The sequence below is a fragment of the Thalassophryne amazonica genome, chromosome 9 (assembly GCF_902500255.1).
Source record: "Thalassophryne amazonica chromosome 9, fThaAma1.1, whole genome shotgun sequence".
Taxonomy (NCBI): Eukaryota; Metazoa; Chordata; class Actinopteri; order Batrachoidiformes; family Batrachoididae; genus Thalassophryne; species Thalassophryne amazonica.
Window position 1 is genome coordinate 113,482,779 of NC_047111.1, and position 18,638 is coordinate 113,501,416.

The 18,638-nt window shown below is 42.0% G+C and overlaps 1 protein-coding gene across 3 annotated transcripts in view; it reads left to right on the top strand.

Annotated features, from left to right (window-relative positions):
• The window catches only part of spns2 (spinster homolog 2 (Drosophila)), a 214,829-nt gene extending 196,648 nt beyond the window's left edge, over positions 1-18,181 (top strand). For 2 of the 3 annotated variants that reach the window (XM_034178993.1, XM_034178995.1), the window contains 3 exons: positions 4,922-5,085; positions 10,561-10,594; positions 17,543-18,181. In XM_034178993.1, the coding sequence (XP_034034884.1) occupies positions 4,922-5,085; positions 10,561-10,594; positions 17,543-17,557 (213 nt within the window). In that variant the 3' untranslated portion in view covers positions 17,558-18,181. Of the gene's footprint in view, positions 1-4,921; positions 5,086-10,560; positions 10,605-17,542 lie in introns of all 3 variants that reach the window. The other variant, XM_034178994.1, reaches the window with a different exon arrangement.
• The last annotated feature ends 457 nt before the right edge of the window (positions 18,182-18,638 follow it).

The window sequence follows — 18,638 nt, forward strand, 5'->3', positions numbered from 1 at the left end:
CCTTTGTTAAGTGCCGTGTGACTGGGCCATAACACTTCATGGTTAGGGGGAGCATGAGTATCATAAAATGTATTTAACCCAGCCTGGACTTTCATTTAGACCATTGTAAGCTGGTACTCATGGGTGTTATAGGTTATGATGATATTTAGTGTGATATGGACAGCTCTTTCATATTCAGATTCATGGGCAAGACTAGACCAAGATGAGACCTGAGTACTACCATGTGGACAAATGTTTTTTACAAGATATCCATTTATCCATAACTCTGGTAAGGAGAAGGAGGGGGTAAGAAAAGGATGTGGCTCAGCATGCTGTAGACTAAGATATGTGCTTCTCTAAATGGTGCATCTCAAAGCCCAGGCGCTTAGGGCCCGATCACATGGCACACGGCGACAGCTGAATGAAGGACAAAAGTCACAAATTGCAGAGAAAAGGTGGACAAATGATCCTGCACCTTCCCCATCACTAAATGGTAAATGGACTGCATTTATATAGCGCTTTTCCATCTGCATCAGACGCTCAAAGCACTTTACAATTATGCCTCACATTTACCCCGATGTCAGGGTGCTGCCATACAAGGCGCTCACTACACACCGGGAGCAATAGGGGATTAAAGGCCTTGCCCAAGGGCCCTTAGTGATTTGCCAGTCAGGCGGGAATTTGAACCCATGATCTTCTGGACTCAATCCCAACACCTTAACCACTAGACCATCACCTCCCCTAAAAAGCTAACTAAAAAGCCTGTGAATCAAGAGTGCAACAGTGAACGGAACAAAACCAAAACTAACGAAAGAGAAATGAGAGAACATCAACCTTGACGCTTTAAACAAAATCAAAACCAGACATTAACAATGATGTGACCGACAGCGGGTATGAGACCGAGCACAGCCAGCCCTGCAGGTGCAGGATTTGGTTGTCTTGACAGCAGGTGAGAGATGTTGTTTGTCTTCACAACACCATGTGTGCACACACAGGCCAGCCACAAACTGGAACGTGATAAAACATTCTCACCACTATTGTTTCTGTATGACAACGTTGCTTTCCGTCCCACACATGGAGGAGTCATCAGCAATACGAGGATGTTACGTTCAGGTCGTCGGAGATCTAGTTATTGATCCGTTCAGATATCGTTCAATGTTCATGCAAGACGTCGGACTTGGGAGGTTGGATGAAGTTGGACGACAGTCAGATGAAACGCTGACATTATGGAAACGATGAGGAACTGTCAAGATAGAAAGCAAAACAAATTACAGATGAATTGAGGGTGTCGTTGGGATTCGTTCACATTCGGACAACGAAGCCAAAAGTCAGCATAAGTCCAGATTTCTTGTTTCATTTGGCTTCGTTGTCCTTCGTTAGTGCCGTGTGACCGGCGCTTTACTTTAAATTGTAATCGGGTGAAACCCGCACAGATAAACAGGGTCAGGTTGCACACTGGCAGAGGTTAGATGTGTTTTTATCTTAGATTTATCATGCAAGTTGCAGGCATTTTATTGCAAGAAACCGATGAGACAAGCTGTGCACACATACATTTTTTATTTCCTCCTTCAATCATCTCTCTCATTATTTCATGCACCTTTTGAATAGAAACGGTCACAACCTGCCTGTCAGCACTTCTGCAGCCTTCGCAGCACGACATCTCATTCTGCTGACGCTAACATACAATCAGTGGGCTCCAGCAGCCGATCGCTGCCCAGAGACAAGAAAACCTCCCGCGTTCCTGCAGTGCACACCGCAACACAACTACAGTCTGTGAAACGCTGCTGTCAGTCACCTCCTCACCACCTTACAGCTGGAAACACAAACTGTCACTTGGCACCCGGCGTCCTCATGCTGTCGTTTCCCTTTGAGCACGACAGGCTTGACAGCAGTCTACAACATTAAGAGCAGATATTAGATATGTCACAGCATGTGGGGGGTTTTATCTCCAGCTGTAAAATAAATAATAATAAATAAATAATAATAATAAATAATAAATAAACCAGGCAGAAGTCAGTCTGGTGAGTCGTGCAGTTTGAGCGTATGTCACCTTACCACACCTAAACTCCATCTCACATATTGTAAATAAGATGCTCCTATCGCTTTCAATCCCAATCATGTTTATATATACGAGGGCAGCATTTTATCCGGATATTCCACTGTTAAAGGAGATTTTTTTAATGAAAGACGTGCGGACGGGTCCGCGCGGCGGCTGCGAGCCGCCACAGGAAAAACACCTCTGTTGGAAGCCTTAAGGACAAGTTGGAACATGTCCTGCTGTTAAACAATTTCTCATATACTCACTCCACTGAAAGCCATCAAAAGCCGCCTGGATTTTACAAATGGTTATCAACACAGAGGTGTTTTTCCTGTGCCGCCGCACCGCGTCGGCTGCGTCCCGATGCGCGGACCCGTCCGCACGTCTTTCATTAAAAAAATCTCCTTTAACAGTGGAATATCCGGATAAAATGCTGAAACCGACTTCTTCTGAAACTTCTCTGTTCTCTCACGACGTCCTGGATCAATAGAGCCTGAAATGTGGAGGTTTTCAACTTGAACAGGCTGATGACGCCGCCTGAGAGCGCTGAGCGACGTCTCGCACCGTGGGAAGTCCTTAAAGCGACAGTATCACCTCAAAATCTCTCATCAGCCGTTAAAATTTTCACTGAAAACCAGATTAATTTTTCGAACCGTGTCCACTTCGATGTGTCTCACAGGTTTAGAAAAAATTTTGATCAAACAACGCGCCAGTCTATCAGCAACTTCTCAGACAAAGGAATTCCGACGAGGGGCTGGACGACTCCTCCCACAAGGAGTGCTCACAGGCGAATGACGTCACCGACAGGCGTGGAAAAACTCACGCATGCGCACGAGGGTTCAAGCATGTCTGACGTAAAAACATATGAATGAAATCCATATAGTTTTTGAAAAAAATAAAAAGGACCGTTACTTTATTGACAGCCCTCGTATATGCATATGTACTTACATATGTACGTACATATATACATGCATATGTGTATGTGTGTAGAGGAGGCAGCACATACAGTAGTGTTCAGAATAATAGTAGTGCTATGTGACTAAAAAGATTAATCCAGGTTTTGAGTATATTTCTTATTGTTACATGGGAAACAAGGTACCAGTAGATTCAGTAGATTCTCACAAATCCAACAAGATCAAGCATTCATGATATGCACACTCTTAAGGCTATGAAATTGGGCTATTAGTAAAAAAAAGTAGATAAGGGGGTGTTCACAATAATAGTAGTGTGACATTCATTCAGTGAGTTCGTCAATTTTGTGGAACAAACAGGTGTGAATCAGGTGTCCCCTATTTAAGGATGAAGCCAGCACCTGTTGAACATGCTTTTCTCTTTGAAAGCCTGAGGAAAATGGGACGTTCAAGACATTGTTCAGAAGAACAGTGTAGTTTGATTAAAAAGTTGATTGGAGAGGGGAAAACTTATACGCAGGTGCAAAAAATGATAGGCTGTTCATCTACAATGATCTCCAATGCTTTAAAATGGACAATAAAACAGAGACGCGTGGAAGAAAACTGAAAACAACCATCAAAATGGACAGAAGAATAATCAGAATGGCAAAGGCTCATCCATTGATCAACTCCAGGATGATCAAAGACAGTCTGGAGTTACCTGTAAGTGCTGTGACAGTTAGAAGACGCCTGTGTGAAGCTAATTTATTTGCAAGAATCCCCCGCAAAGTCCCTCTGTTAAATAAAAGACATGTGCAGAAGAGGTTACAATTTGCCAAAGAACACATCAACTGGCCTAAAGAGAAATGGAGGAATATTTTGTGGACTGATGAGAGTAAAATTGTTCTTTTTGGGTCCAAGGGCCACAGACAGTTTGTGAGACGACCCCCAAACTCTGAATTCAAGCCACAGTTCACAGTGAAGACAGTGAAGCATGGTGGTGCAAGCATCATGATATGGGCATGTTTCTCCTACTATGGTGTTGGGCCTATATATCACATACCAGGTATCATGGATCAGTTTGGATATGTCAAAATACTTGAAGAGGTCATGTTGCCTTATGCTGAAGAGGACATGCCCTTGAAATGGGTGTTTCAACAAGACAATGACCCCAAGCACACTAGTAAACCAGCAAAATCTTGGTTCCAAACCAACAAAATTAATGCCTCGCAGATGTGAAGAAATCATGAAAAACTGTGGTTATACAACTAAATACTAGTTTAGTGATTCACAGGATTGCTACAAAGCAGTTTGAACATAATAGTTTTGAGTTTGTAGCATCAACAGCAGATGCTACTATTATTGTGAACACCCCCTTTTCTACTTTTTTTTTACTAATAGCCCAATTTCATAGCCTTAAGAGTGTGCATATCATGAATGCTTGGTCTTGTTGGATTTATGAGAATCTACTGAATCTACTGGTACCTTGTTTCCCATGTAACAATAAGAAATATACTCAAAACCTGGACTAATCTTTTTAGTCACATAGCACTACTATTATTCTGAACACTACTGTATATAGGTATGTATGTGGGTGTGTATGTGTGTGTGTGTGTGTATGTATGTGTGTATATATTCATACTCATGTATGTGTGTGTGTGTGTGTATATATATATATATATATATATATATATATACATATTCTATTTCTATTTCTACCTCATTTTCTTATGTCCTGTACTGTTACAAGTATTATTATTATTATTGCTTATCCTTGTACACGCTGTTTGATGAACATTTTCCTCTACTTGCACCCATCTTATGTACGTAACATGTGACTTTCTCCTCTATCAGATCAATAAAGTTTTATCTTATCTTATCTTATAACCAGCGTGGCGTTATGTAGCATCACAGAGAATGAGCAATGGGGCGTGGAAGTTCGTTTTAATAACTTTTACTCTCTCTCTCTCTCTCTCTTCGTGTGTGTGTGCACGCGTGTTTGCGCTGGTTGCAGATCTCGGACGGCCTTCAGCAGAGCTACGCGACGTCGGTGCTGTGGCAGTTCCTCAGCCTGGGCTATGCCCTCATGCTCTGTCCCTTCGTCATTGTCCTGGGGGGCATGTTTTTCCTGGCTACCGCTCTGTTTTTCCTGGATGATAGAGACAAGGCCGAGAAACAGTAAGTGACTCAAACCATTTGAATAAACCATCATTTTGTCCATTATTTAGCAATTTGTCTTTTAAATATTTGATATGTCCTTCAGATGGTGCGTAGTGGCTTTTTAAGTAAATGCCAAACACCGCCTCAGTGCACGAAGCCGAAGAAGTTACAACAACATTGGTTTTGTTTTTAATGGCGTCCAGACACAAAGACGTCTGAAGATTTCTCTGCGTGACGTCGTGGTTACAGCCAGCGAGGAGTTTGTGTTTTTAATCGTCTGCTGGTTTGGCTCATTCTTGTGAGAGTTGGTGGAGAAGTCGAGCACTGGTCACAGATGAACACACAAGTTTGGTGCAGATCTGCAATATTGGGAAGACCCAAAAAAGTCAACACTGTTAGAGTTTGTCTTTTTTTTCTAACTTCTCATGAATACACTGTATTTAAAAATAGAAATCTTACATACAGCCGATGTTGGAATACGACAGGTTGAAATTGATGTCATTGTCAATCATCTTCTACGTCTTATCCATGTCTGGGCTGCAGTTGCAGCAGGCCATGCAGCTCTCCCAGACTTCCCAACCCTCTGCCAAGTCCTCTAACTGAACCAGAGCACACCAGCACTTTGTGCCACAACAAGACAGTTAACTTATTTTAGAAGTTGAAAGAGCCACAGCGCCTCATTCATTCACGTCAGCGTTTATCATAGACATCAGTTGATTCTTCAGCATTCTGCATGTGATGAAAATAAATCCCATGATCCACCAAGACAAAAATAAAATAAATAATGTTAAATTACTCTGTTTTGCCTCCGTGTGGAGGGGAGAAGCCGTGCGAGAGCATATGTGCACTCAATGACACGCTCGTCAAAGTTTACGTGTTTCACCTGCCAAACAACGGGGTTCTGCCGGTGGAAACGCAAACCAAATCAGACTTAACTGTTCCAACACATATCATACCGTGCAGTACTGACCCGGACCACTTGGCAGCATACACTGGTTAATCGTCGTGGTGCGACAGGACCTTAAGATATTTGAGCTTCTCACCCTCACCTGGAGTGTAAGCCAGATACCAGACAGCGGAATCTCTTTTCTGTCTTTTGCATCCACAACCTTGTTCTTTTGGTCATTACCCAAAGTTCATGACTGTAGGTGAGGAAAAGAGTACAAATCGACTGGTAACTGGAGACTCTCACCTTCTGGCTCACCTCTTTCTTCACCACAGTGGTCCAGTATAGCGCCCACAGAACATCAGCCCAATTAAACCTTTACCGACAAAAAGGACCGTGGCCTCAGATTTGGAGGTGATAAAGATCATCACCTCCAAATCTGACACTGTGGTTCTTTGTTGGAAAAGGGTGAATTGTCCCCTCTGGATCAGGGAGAGTTATTGCCCCAAGTGGAGGAGTTTAAGTATCTCAGTGTCATGCGCACAATTAATACTAATTCATGCAAATTATGTGGCCTTGTGTGGCAATATTTAACCCCACCACCACCACCAATTCACACACATTCTCAGTAGATCCCACATTTATTTATAATACAAATTTCTATTCATACTAGGCACACATTTTGACATTAACGTATGCTGGTACGATTTATAACTCAAAAGTACACACACACACACGCGCGCGCGCTTCGACACAGGTTTGACAGATCACAGCACTGCATTCTATCTTTAAAGTAATATTCACATTCAAGGAGAAAGAATGTTTCACTTGGGGCAACCTGAAACGTCACGTCTGAAGTGGAGTCATCTTTGGGGTCTCGATCATGAAGGAGAATATGACTGTTGATTCAGTGTTATTCGGCTGGTCCGTGAGTCAGTGGTGTTTAAACATTTAATGGTGACGCGCTGCCCCAGAGAGTGCTTATTGGTTATTTTTGTACAGTAGTGTTCAGAATAATAGTAGTGCTATGTGACTAAAAAGATGAATCCAGGTTTTGAGTATATTTCTTATTGTTACATGGGAAACAAGGTACCAGTAGATTGAGTAGATTCTCACAAATCCAACAAGACCAAGCATTCATGATATGCACACTCTTAAGGCTATGAAATTGGGCTATTAGTAAAAAAAAAAGTAGAAAAGGGGGTGTTCACAATAATAGTAGTGTGACATTCAGTCAGTGAGTTCATCAATTTTGTGGAACAAACAGGTGTGAATCAGGTGTCCCCTATTTAAGGATGAAGCCAGCACCTGTTGAACATGCTTTTCTCTTTGAAAGCCTGAGGAAAATGGGACATTCAAGACATTGTTCAGAAGACCAGCGTAGTTTGATTAAAAAGTTGATTGGAGAGGGGAAAACTTATACGCAGGTGCAAAAAATTATAGGCTGTTCATCTACAATGATCTCCAATGCTTTAAAATGGACAAAAAAAAAAACAGAGACACGTGGAAGAAAACGGAAAACAACCATCAAAATGGACAGAAGAATAATCAGAATGGCAAAGGCTCACCCATTGATCAGCTCCAGGATGATCAAAGACAGTCTGGAGTTACCTGTAAGTGCTGTGACAGTTAGAAGACGCCTGTGTGAAGCTAATTTATTTGCAAGAATCCCCCGCAAAGTCCCTCTGTTAAATAAAAGACATGTGCAGAAGAGGTTACAATTTGCCAAAGAACACATCAACTGGTCTAAAGAGAAATGGAGGAATATTTTGTGGACTGATGAGAGTAAAATTGTTCTTTTTGGGTCCAAGGGCCGCAGACAGTTTGTGAGACGACCCCCAAACTCTGAATTCAAGCCACAGTTCACAGTGAAGACAGTGAAGCATGGTGGTGCAAGCATCATGATATGGGCATGTTTCTCCTACTATGGTGTTGGGCCTATATATCACATACCAGGTATCATGGATCAGTTTGGATATGTCAAAATACTTGAAGAGGTCATGTTGCCTTATGCTGAAGAGGACATGCCCTTGAAATGGGTGTTTCAACAAGACAATGACCCCAAGCACACTAGTAAACCAGCAAAATCTTGGTTCCAAACCAAGAAAATTAATGCCTCACAGATGTGAAGAAATCATGAAAAACTGTGGTTATACAACTAAATACTAGTTTAGTGATTCACAAGATTGCTAAAAAAAAAGCAGTTTGAACATAATAGTTTTGAATTTGTAGCGTCAACAGCAGATGCTACTATTATTGTGAACACCCCCTTTTCTACTCTTTTTTTTACTAATAGCCAAATTTCATAGCCTTAAGAGTGTGCATATCATGAATGCTTGGTCTTGTTGGATTTGTGAGAATCTACTGAATCTACTGGTACCTTGTTTCCCATGTAACAAACCTGGATTAATCTTTTTAGTCACATAGCACTACTATTATTCTGAACACTACTGTATGTGCTGCCTCCTCTCCAGTGTTACAAATGCCAATGCTTTGGTCACGCTGCAGCAATATATAAATATATCATATTTTCCAAAACGCCATCATGTGAATCTGGATCGTGACCTTTAGAAGGCTAAAACAACTGAATTCATCCTCTTTCATACAGTGAACACCACTTCTTTTTTTTTTCCACTTCACATCACATGGACTTCCTCCCCCAGCGCAGCGCTCCCAAAAATGACTTCCTTCCTGCTGAGGGACATTTTTAGGCTGGATGTCTGCATTTGCTGTCTTCAAAACTCCACACAGACAGATTAAGACTTTCAGAATAAGTGTGACTAATCATACGCACCATAAAAGGTTGAGATTTAATAGAATCCAGCAACATTATTTTAAAAGCAGCTGCCACATTTTATAATTTGAGGGACAAATGAGGGTCCAGGCTGTTAATATTTCCTTATCAATGACCCTTTGCACAGGCACTGATCTGCGACCGTTGCGCGAGATCCCTCTCTGGCTGCAGCTGGGTTTTTAAGAAACTAAAAGCTTTAAAAGAAAACGAGGACAAAGTCACACAACTAATAAATGCTCCTTTGTGGTCTAATGTGTGTTTGAAAGGATCTGAGCACATTATTTCCCAGTGTGGGCAGGTGGCTCGATTTATCGAACCGCAGCCCACTGACGTTCACACGGCGGGCCAAAGGCAGCAGCAGATGGAGCTAAAGTGATCTCACACAGGATCTTGAGGACGGTGATAAAATGTCACGCCTGTGTGTTTAGATTCGCAGGAATGATTTTTAAAGCGACAGTGTGAAGGTTTTAGAGGCACTTATTAGCAGTAATGGAATATAGAATTAACTAGCGTGTTACCCGTGGGGATCCACAGGCTCTAGATTGGGTAGTGTTTATAAAATAGGTACCTGACATTTTTTAAGGGTCGTCATACATTATGCAAAGTTTCTATAATGATTTGGAATAGCGTGTGAGTCCAGAGTGTAATTAAGAATAAGAAAGAACTTTATTAATACCGAAGGAAATTATTTTGCCAATTATTATTTTGCCAAAATTATTTTGCCAATTAACATCCATTGTTCACTGTTGTTATGTAATGTCTGTAATTTCTCCAAAATTATTAGTCCTATCAACGTTACGTTTTGGTAGCATTCATCCTTGACACAAAATACATATACCAAATGGCAAATGTCAGCCCTCGACAGTTTGCCCGTGATCGAAGTTATACACGCATGCACGGATGTTCATGTTGGATTACGTTTATGGCAAAGCTCAGTTTGCGACCGTATAAGCAGCATGAATGTCCGCAAATCATCAGACACAACAGGGTATTCTCTAATTTTCATGTGGTATTATTCACTACAGTCTGAGATTATAATGGGACTTTTGGGAGCCCACAGGCAGTTGCAGCCCAGAGGCCCATTGCCACTTTAATCCACCCGTATTGAACGTGAACTGCTTTTTCTACTTTTGACCAAAAAAAGAAAACCCATTCACCAGTGAGCAGCTCTCTTGACATCAGTCAACTCAACTTTCAACAAAACCTGGTTAACCATCCACCAGCTTCCTGAGTAATGTCCAGCACACACACTGTTGCCTTTATGGATCTTTGCACATTTACACCAAAACCATCTCACTAAAAAAAAAAAAGAAAAAGCACCGAGTGCTGCCTGTGACTGTGATATTTATAGGTCCGCACTATAAAACCCTGATTTATAAATCCTGCTGACTTTAAGGGATATATATTTTTTTGTTTATTCACTCCTCTAAGTGTGTCCTCAGATACTCGGTGCTATTTATATACGGCACAGAGTCGAACGACTCGCTCACAGGACTATACCCGTCTATTTCCACATATAAAGACTGTTTTATTATTTGTAGGTTGCATGCTGTATTTAGGCTGCCTGGCCCCTATTTATAACTCAACTTCAGTACAACCCCCCCCCCCCAAAAAAACACATTTACACTTGGTCTCATCTCTCATGCATGTGTGCTGTAATGGTACAGCTGCATTCTGGGTCAAAGGCGGCGCACTGGAGGTTGTCACTTTGATGAATGAGAATTATGAAAGGGAGTTTTTAAAAAAAGAGGATGTGGTTTCAGAAGGATTTTTGTTCATGGTTAATTCCTGAATGTGTTTTCTCTGCTGGCAGGCTGGCCCAGCTGACACAAGCGCCTTCTGTCAAGGTTTGATCAGGTAACTTCAACACACCTTTTTGTCCTGAACTGTCTCCTGCACTTTTTTCAAAGTCCTGCAGCGTGGATATTTTCTTATTATCTAGACTGTTTCTTTCACACAGAACAGGAAGGCAGACTTTAATAGGCTTAAAAGACCTGAGGCTTTTTATCATAGAGTGGAAACCCTGGATGTGATACACAACAAGATACAACTGACTGATCTACTTCCTGTCGTATTGTATGGCGGGGGAGTCTGGGCATTCTTGGATGGGGTGATTTGGCATCTTATCAAGAGTCGAGCTGCCCCCCCCCCCCTTCCTGCCATTATCAGACTCACACACATGGAGCAAATCCTCTCGCAATAATTATTAACCGAGGTGGGGGAATAAAGGACATTATGTTTGGCAGCGCACTCGCAAACTCTGCTCAGTGGCAGAATGGGGAGCCACATGTAGCAGACGCTAAAGAATAACAAGATTAAAATGTGACTCACTGATTAGGACATGGATTTTTGTAGTGGCTTACTTATACAGGTTATCGTGTTAACCCAAGAGTCAAGGTGTCGTTCATTCATTATGATTTCTTTGTGGTTGTAATCTAAGTTTGTTTAAGAAGAGGGTTGTAGACCAGGCAAATGTTTCTGACAACACACAGCGATAGCAGCCATCGCAGTCAAATTAATAATTTTATTCCAGGTCAAGTGAGGTCAAGTCTGGGAGGGTGGTCTGTCCCTACGTCCTGAAAGCAACCGTCCACCTACTGCAATCAGAGAAATGATTTTGTCTGTACATAATTATCAGCATGTCATTCAAGTGTGCTGCCCCCACATGCCACATGTTGTGTGTGTGTGTGTGTGGGGGGGGGGGGGTGAGACACACACACATGCCACATGTGTTGAGGGGGGCGACACACTTGCACGCCACGTGTTGGAGGGCGCGCACTTGCTAGACATATGTGTTGCTTGGTAATGCACACTTCTGTGCCACTTAGACAATTTTCACAGACAGCTCGAATGTGGTCATCTGCACTCCATTATTGTACGTGAATAGCCCCACCTTTTCTAAGTGCCCAGTGAGTGGTGTTGGATGTTTGTGTGTGGCACCTGGAATTTGGCTGATACCTGCTGCAAGGGGGTCGAATGGGCACTCGCAGGGCACTCACTGTCTTTTGGCAGCTGGTGTGCTGGAATGGTTGTGGCGACAGCTGTATGATGCGTTCAAGGTGGCTCCCATTTTTCAGGAGTGGCATGCGATTCTTCCTTCGTGCGCCAGTTGGCTTCAATCGTGTTATGTGTGAAGGGGCCCTAAAACAAGTATTTATGAAACTGCCCTTGAAAGTAGCAATAAGAAGAAGCTTCAGTGTGGTCTTTACCTAAAGCAGAAAAAATAAATAGCACAAAATAACCCCACTCACTGTGATGGAGCACCTGTCTGAAGCACCTTTCAAAGCCCTCTAAGCTGATTTACATGCTGCACTGATGAATGTGAACTAATGGCTGTGCTGAAGGCAAGAGATCAATCTAAATAAGTTATGTTGCATCCTGAAAAATAGAAAGAAGATTTGTAGCTATGGGTATATGACCTACAGACGTCCTCTGCAGTCTGGCTTCCAGTACAGCTGACACGTTTCAGGCTTCATTAGGATTTTGTGATCTCAGCCGCAGGGTTTCATCAGTTCTCTGCCACACGTGTTGATCTTGCAGAACAGTGATTATACGATCCTGCAAATGGATCATTTTGACTCTACAGCAAACTGCCAATGTGCTCTGTGGGGATCAATTTCCAGCAAATGTACTTTGGAGGATAATCCAATCAGCAGCTGGCGACGTTTCCCCTCTTAGGTCTGACGAGGTTCATCATCTAATCAATACAGTTCACAGCTCAGTCTGATGATGAGTTCATGTACTGATCCCTCAGCTGCAGCAAAATTCTCACAAGCAGCTGAAGTCCAGCTGTCAGTATTGCTCCACCTCCTTAGGTCTACATCACCAGTAGGGGGCAGTACTGCATACAGTTCCAGCAAGTGCAATGTAGAAGATGCCAGGCCCTTCGTTTGTCAAACTGTGCATAGAAATGGTTCAAAATGCTGTTAGACAATCTAAACATAATGCATGTGCCTGCATGCATGTTAAATGCGGTCATACGCACATCAGTAAGTATCAGCTGTCCATAAATCTCACATGTCAAAGCATGCTCATGCACGTTTGTGGTCATTTGCATTCAGGAACACCCTCAATTAACCATATATGGTAACAAAACTTTTGTTTGTTGCTTGTGTTCGTCACCGAAATAACTGAACAAGAGATCAAAAAAAAAAAAAAAATCAACTTTAGTGAAACAGAGATCAAGGTGCTCATGTGTGGTCACAGTGGTGAGACAAAAATATCAGAAAATAAATAAAATACACCACTAGGTGATGGCGTCCCTTCCAGCAGTAACTTTTAAACCTCATCATCTGCTGTGATCACTCAAGGTGTCATGTGTTCTTAATTTCAACATCACAATCAATTATGGACATGAGTGTAACCAGCTTTAACGCGTTCACCACAACCACTAGCATGAAACATTACAATCAACAGAATAAATGGACAATTATTTAGTGTTACTGTTGTCTCAGAATCCTTTGCGCTCCCATGGTGTCACTGTAATGCTGTATTTATTAAGATAAAATCTCTCCAAATAAAATAGCAGCAGAAATAACGCCGGCCCATTTTTAACATTAAACTGTAGTTGGGAAACTGTTTGATTCATGCCTTGTAGTAACAGGTGGAGATCGAGGTGCTTGTTGATGTCAAGGTCTTTATTTATTTTTTTATTTAAATGTTGAGGTCAAAAGCTGCCGTTTAATTCACACAGGTGTCTTTTGTAGGTTTTGTCATCAGTGAGGCTACACGTCTGTTTCTAACTTGATATAATTACTAATTTTGTACATATTAATTTGATGATTAATCTATGTGGATGGCCCTGAGATAGACCGGTGTCCTGTCTAAGGTGTACCGCGTCTCCTGCCCTACGACTGCTGGGATAGGCTCCAGCCCCTCTGTGCTTCTTGACTGAATGAATTGAGTATTGAAAATGAATGAATGAATATATGTGGATGATGTTATAGTATATTCCTGGTCAGAGCTGTGTGTATATTTACACACATTCCTATGTTTCAATTGATAAATTCCAAACTTTGTGTTGAAATGTTTGTATGTGTGGTTTAAACACAATCTGTGCATATGAACGTTTGATAAATGAGGCCCCGGGACTCTTATCAGTGAGCTAAGATGATGACTGGATGTCTTTGGTACCAGGTCTTTCAGGAGAATCCTTGGATCCCACTGGAATGGCTTTGTGTTAAATGAGGAGTTACTTAGGAAAACCCAGATAAGACATACTACTTCTGGCACTGCGAGGTACCATCAGCTACAACACTGTGGACATGTGGTACTTTTCTGTGCGTGATCCAGCGTGGACGTGCCTCAGTGCAGAGGACACCAACAACTGTAAAAGGCAGAGGAGATGCCCACGTATCACCTAACTGTGTAGATAGATGTTCTCAGGAGATGGGGATCTACTGTTTGCATGTGTGGTTACGAGTCAGAACACGGGGTGGTTCAGTAGTACGGAGGATGAAGCCGTGCACGGCACCATCGCATGCTCCCAGGGAGCATCTGATCTGCACAGACATCAGATACTCTGAGATGCAGTTAATGTCCTCCGTGTGTTAACTGGAGGTCGTCTCCAAGCCGGTCCGCTGTGCTGTCAGAAGATCAGCGTGAGATCTGACAGCGGAACATGACACTCGTTTACTCAGTAACAATAATCCTGTGCTACAACAAACAAGCAGGAAATTCATCACACGAGGCCAAGCTGTGATTCCGTCACCGCTGTCCACCGTGTTTATACAGCTGCAGGCACATACTTTCTTTCTTTGCACTCTTATCACTCAACAAAAGCTTACAGTGGCTTCACAGCGTCGGGTGCCGGGTGTCAACTTTAGACCACACGTACAGTCTGCACAACTTGACTTTCACATCCCTTCTTTCATAATCTGATGAATAAATAAGGGCTTCCTTTAGCATATCTGCAGCTTTGTTTGTCGTCTCATTCACTGCCGTCGCCGTCCACCCCGAAAAAAAAAAGTGTTCAGTCACGATTTGCATCCGCTCCTCCAAAAACCACTACAAGTCTGATTATAGTTTTATGGTGTGCCAGACTGCTTCAACCGTCCTCTTTATTTGAGAAGCCGCCAGTCTGCAGTACAGTAACGGCAAAGCTGCAACCAAAGCTGAACAATCAAACAGTCCACAACTCTAATTATTGTCACGTTATTAGGACGGCCAGTCAGATTGCAGTGTACAGTAGCAACTGATATCAGAACATGAAGATAATGATCCACAAAGCTGTTATTGAGGGCACAACTAAAGCACATCGTTGTTCAAAATCCTTTAATCCCACAGTTTAACATTATTAAACGCCTGCTGGAGTTTTTGTCGTGTTTTTTTTTTGTAAAACATCGTTGTTTCTCTTTGTGTATTTGTAGGTGTCAGTGCAGACAAAGGCGTAGCTATGCAGGTGGAACCCCCCCCCCCCCACACACACACACAAAATTATGTAACTGCATGAACATTACTCACATTATTTATTACTAGGGTTGGGTATCGAGAACCGGTTCTTTTCGAGAATCGTAAAGAAATTATTTGATCCACCGACATCAATACCCTTTTTGTTTAATGATTCCCTTATCAGTCCTTCAGAGAGGCTGTTGTTTTTGAGGGTGTTTATTGGGAAAATGATCATTTCTCAGTGTTGATTGCAGACCTTGCAGCGGGTCTGTAATCAACTGTTTCTGCAGCGCGGCTCTGCTTTGAAGCTTGAAGCAATGAAGCAGTGCTCTGCCCCACTGCTTCATTGGTTCTTTGCTTCGCTGCTTTTCAGAAGTGGCAAGTCCACTTCTTAACTCCTCTCAAAGCCATTATAAGATGTCACTCGTGAGTCACTTTTGTGCGGATTAAAGTCACTAACTGGGACTCTTGTCTTGTTGCGAGAAAGAAATGAGAATCGTCCTCCGTTCCGTTCGCACAGCTGCAAACGCTGTGCGGCTCTCTGCCGAGTCAAGTTAGAAAGTTAGAGTCCAGTTGGAATTAATAAAGTGAATCGCTGTTTAAATCAAATGACACCTCTTTCCAAACGTTGTAATACAGACAATAAACTGCAATTGATCAAAACATTTTTTTCCTCCCAAAATGAGACGTCCTGTGCTGACGTGCAGCAGCCGCAATGTATGGAATTACATTTGTGCCATTAATGTCTGAAAAGAAATCCTTTTGACAAAGACTACGTATTTTGTTTATCTTTATTTATGTCCAGAGATCAAGGATCCAGTGACCAATTTCATATTTATTTAAGACTCAGTAAAATGTTGTTGACATAGAAAACCTGTAAATCCCACTTTTACTACACAGAAAATTCACAAGAGGTTTTGATAAGGGAATCAATAAGGAATAGGATCAATACGCAGAATTGATAATGGAATTGATATCGATAAAATTTTATCAATACCCATCCCTATTTATTACAGTGATTATTCAAGGTAAAAAAAAAAAATAATTAGACAATCACAAAAGATTCACTGTTAATATGTAATATAAAATTAAATGAAACAATTTCTCCAGAAAAGTTTTATTGTGTAAAACTGACAGGTTGCCTCTCTTTTTTTAAATCAGCTCAATATTTCGAAAACAATTCAGTTTTTCAAAATGCTCAAAGCATGAAATGAAGCAACTGTTTTATTGTTTCATCAACAATGAAACACTAAATGAAACAACTGCTTTAGAAAATATTTCTCTTTAGATATCTATCACCTTTTTCCTACATTCTAAGGCAGTTTGAGAAACTAAACACTGACTGTCTAGTCATCGGTTTTAGTAAACAATTTTTAAATTAAACACTAAATCTTCTGAGAACAGAGACTTCAGTCAAATGAACTGAGCTGCTCTGCAGTAATCAAACCTGCAGGAGCGACTGTCAGATTTCAAATGCACCTTGTTAGAAAAATAGCTTGAAGCCTGAAAGAAGTGAAGCTAATGTAGCTGAGCTGACGACACAGCTAACACTAGCAATGTTTAGCAGTGGGTGCAAAGCAGAAGAAAGCGTAACGCCACCGACAGTTCCGAGACAGCTACGCAGACCAACGGAGGCTGCAGAGTGCAAAGACACAACATAACGGTGAAGGTAAAGGAGCTGCTTTAAACTGAACCTCGACTGAAGAAGGGCACTCGTTCATTAGACTGAAGTCTCTGTTCTCAGAAGATTTACAGTGTTTAAAATAAAAATTTGTACTAAAAACGATGACTAGAGGGTCAGTATTTAGCTTCTCAAACTGCCTTAGAATGTAGGACTGCAGATGTAAATTAGCTTTAACCTAACTCTGGTACAATGCATCAAATGGAAACATTTATGTTCTTTATTGTACACGGTCCCTTTACAGTAAATGAAAAAATAAAAAGGTAATTTGTTGTTGCAAAATTCTGGAAGCTCCTACATGGATGTTAACAGCCTTGGCTGTTCTACTCCACAGTCATTACCGGCACATATAACATCAGTCGACCTTCATGCATGTCGCATTCCTGCATGGATGTTTTGCTGAAATAATATAAACACAAATCTACAGGCGATTCATACGACGTTTAATTAGATTCAGAGATGGAAAAACTGTGATCACTTCTTCACACCGATGGTGATGGGAGGTCGGGGGGCACGTGGAGACGCCACTGGTGTTCTGCTGTGGACTGTGATTAGCTGTAACACAGATTGTGTGTGTGTGTGAGATGGGGTGGGGGGCAGAAGTGCATTAATGTGCAGGAAAATATTTAGGCCACTGGCATTATCAGGAAGGTCCTGACAGATGGACCGCGAGCGTTCAGCCTCAGCAGCAACAACACTGATCACACTGTTTCTTCTCTCTCAGGTGACAACCAAATGAAGAGCAACCAAACGTCTTCAGGATGGCAGAACAGAGTCGGAGGCGACGGCGGCTGATCCGCTCCTTCAAAGCTGTGCCCTCGTACTCCTCATCGCTGCCCCATCATCCTCCCATCACCTCTTGCTGCTCGTCCTTTCTACAACTTTATAGAGTTTCCTCAAAACTGGAAAAAAGGGGTGTCTCTCTCTCCTCTTTGGACCCGCTGGAGTGGAGCGGTGAGGCAGGTGGCCGTCATGTCTGACCGCCAGGATCCACTGATGTGAGGATCTGCTGAACCTCTGCCAGAGCAGGTGGAGAGTCCAAATCCCCCAAGACCCCTGATGTCAAACTACTGAATGCTGATCTTGAACCTGCTCTGCCTGTCTGTCTGTCTGTCACGTCATTTTGCACCAAGTGCCATATCGTCATTACATTCCTTCACATTTTTGCACTGACCACCATGACACCCTCACAGACTGTGTTTACGTGCACACTATGACTCAGCTGGTAACTGCACAGTTTGCACTGTAAAAAATGCAAAAGTTGAAAAAACTCTAACAAACAAACCATCTGAACACAGTTTTTCACGACACAAATTGCTCACAAACAATCTGAGCAGGTTTGCAAGCAGACAGTTGGAAAAAACAAAACCCAGCTTCAAAACTTTAAGTTTTCTGTGTCGTTAAGCTGCTCATGAAGAAAAAAAAACACTTTTTATGTCCGACAAGGATGTAAAAAAAAATCATTGGCGTCTATTTGTCTGTCTGTTAGCAGGATTACGTCAAAACAACTGCACAGATTTTAAAAACCTTTCACTACAGATAGATATTAGGCCATGGAAGACTCCATTGAATGTTGGAGGTGATCTGGATCCGGATTCTGGATCAGGGGATTATGTCAAACCTACTTAATGGATTTTCACCACACATTGGTGTTACGCCTTGAAAGACTCTGTTAAACTTTGGAGATCATCTGGATCCTGATCTGGATTCTGGCTCAGGATTTCAATTTGTAGACTTTTAAGGATGACGTCAAAACTACTTCACGGATGCGACATCACGATGTAAAACCAAGATCAGGAAGACACTATTTTGTTTCAGCT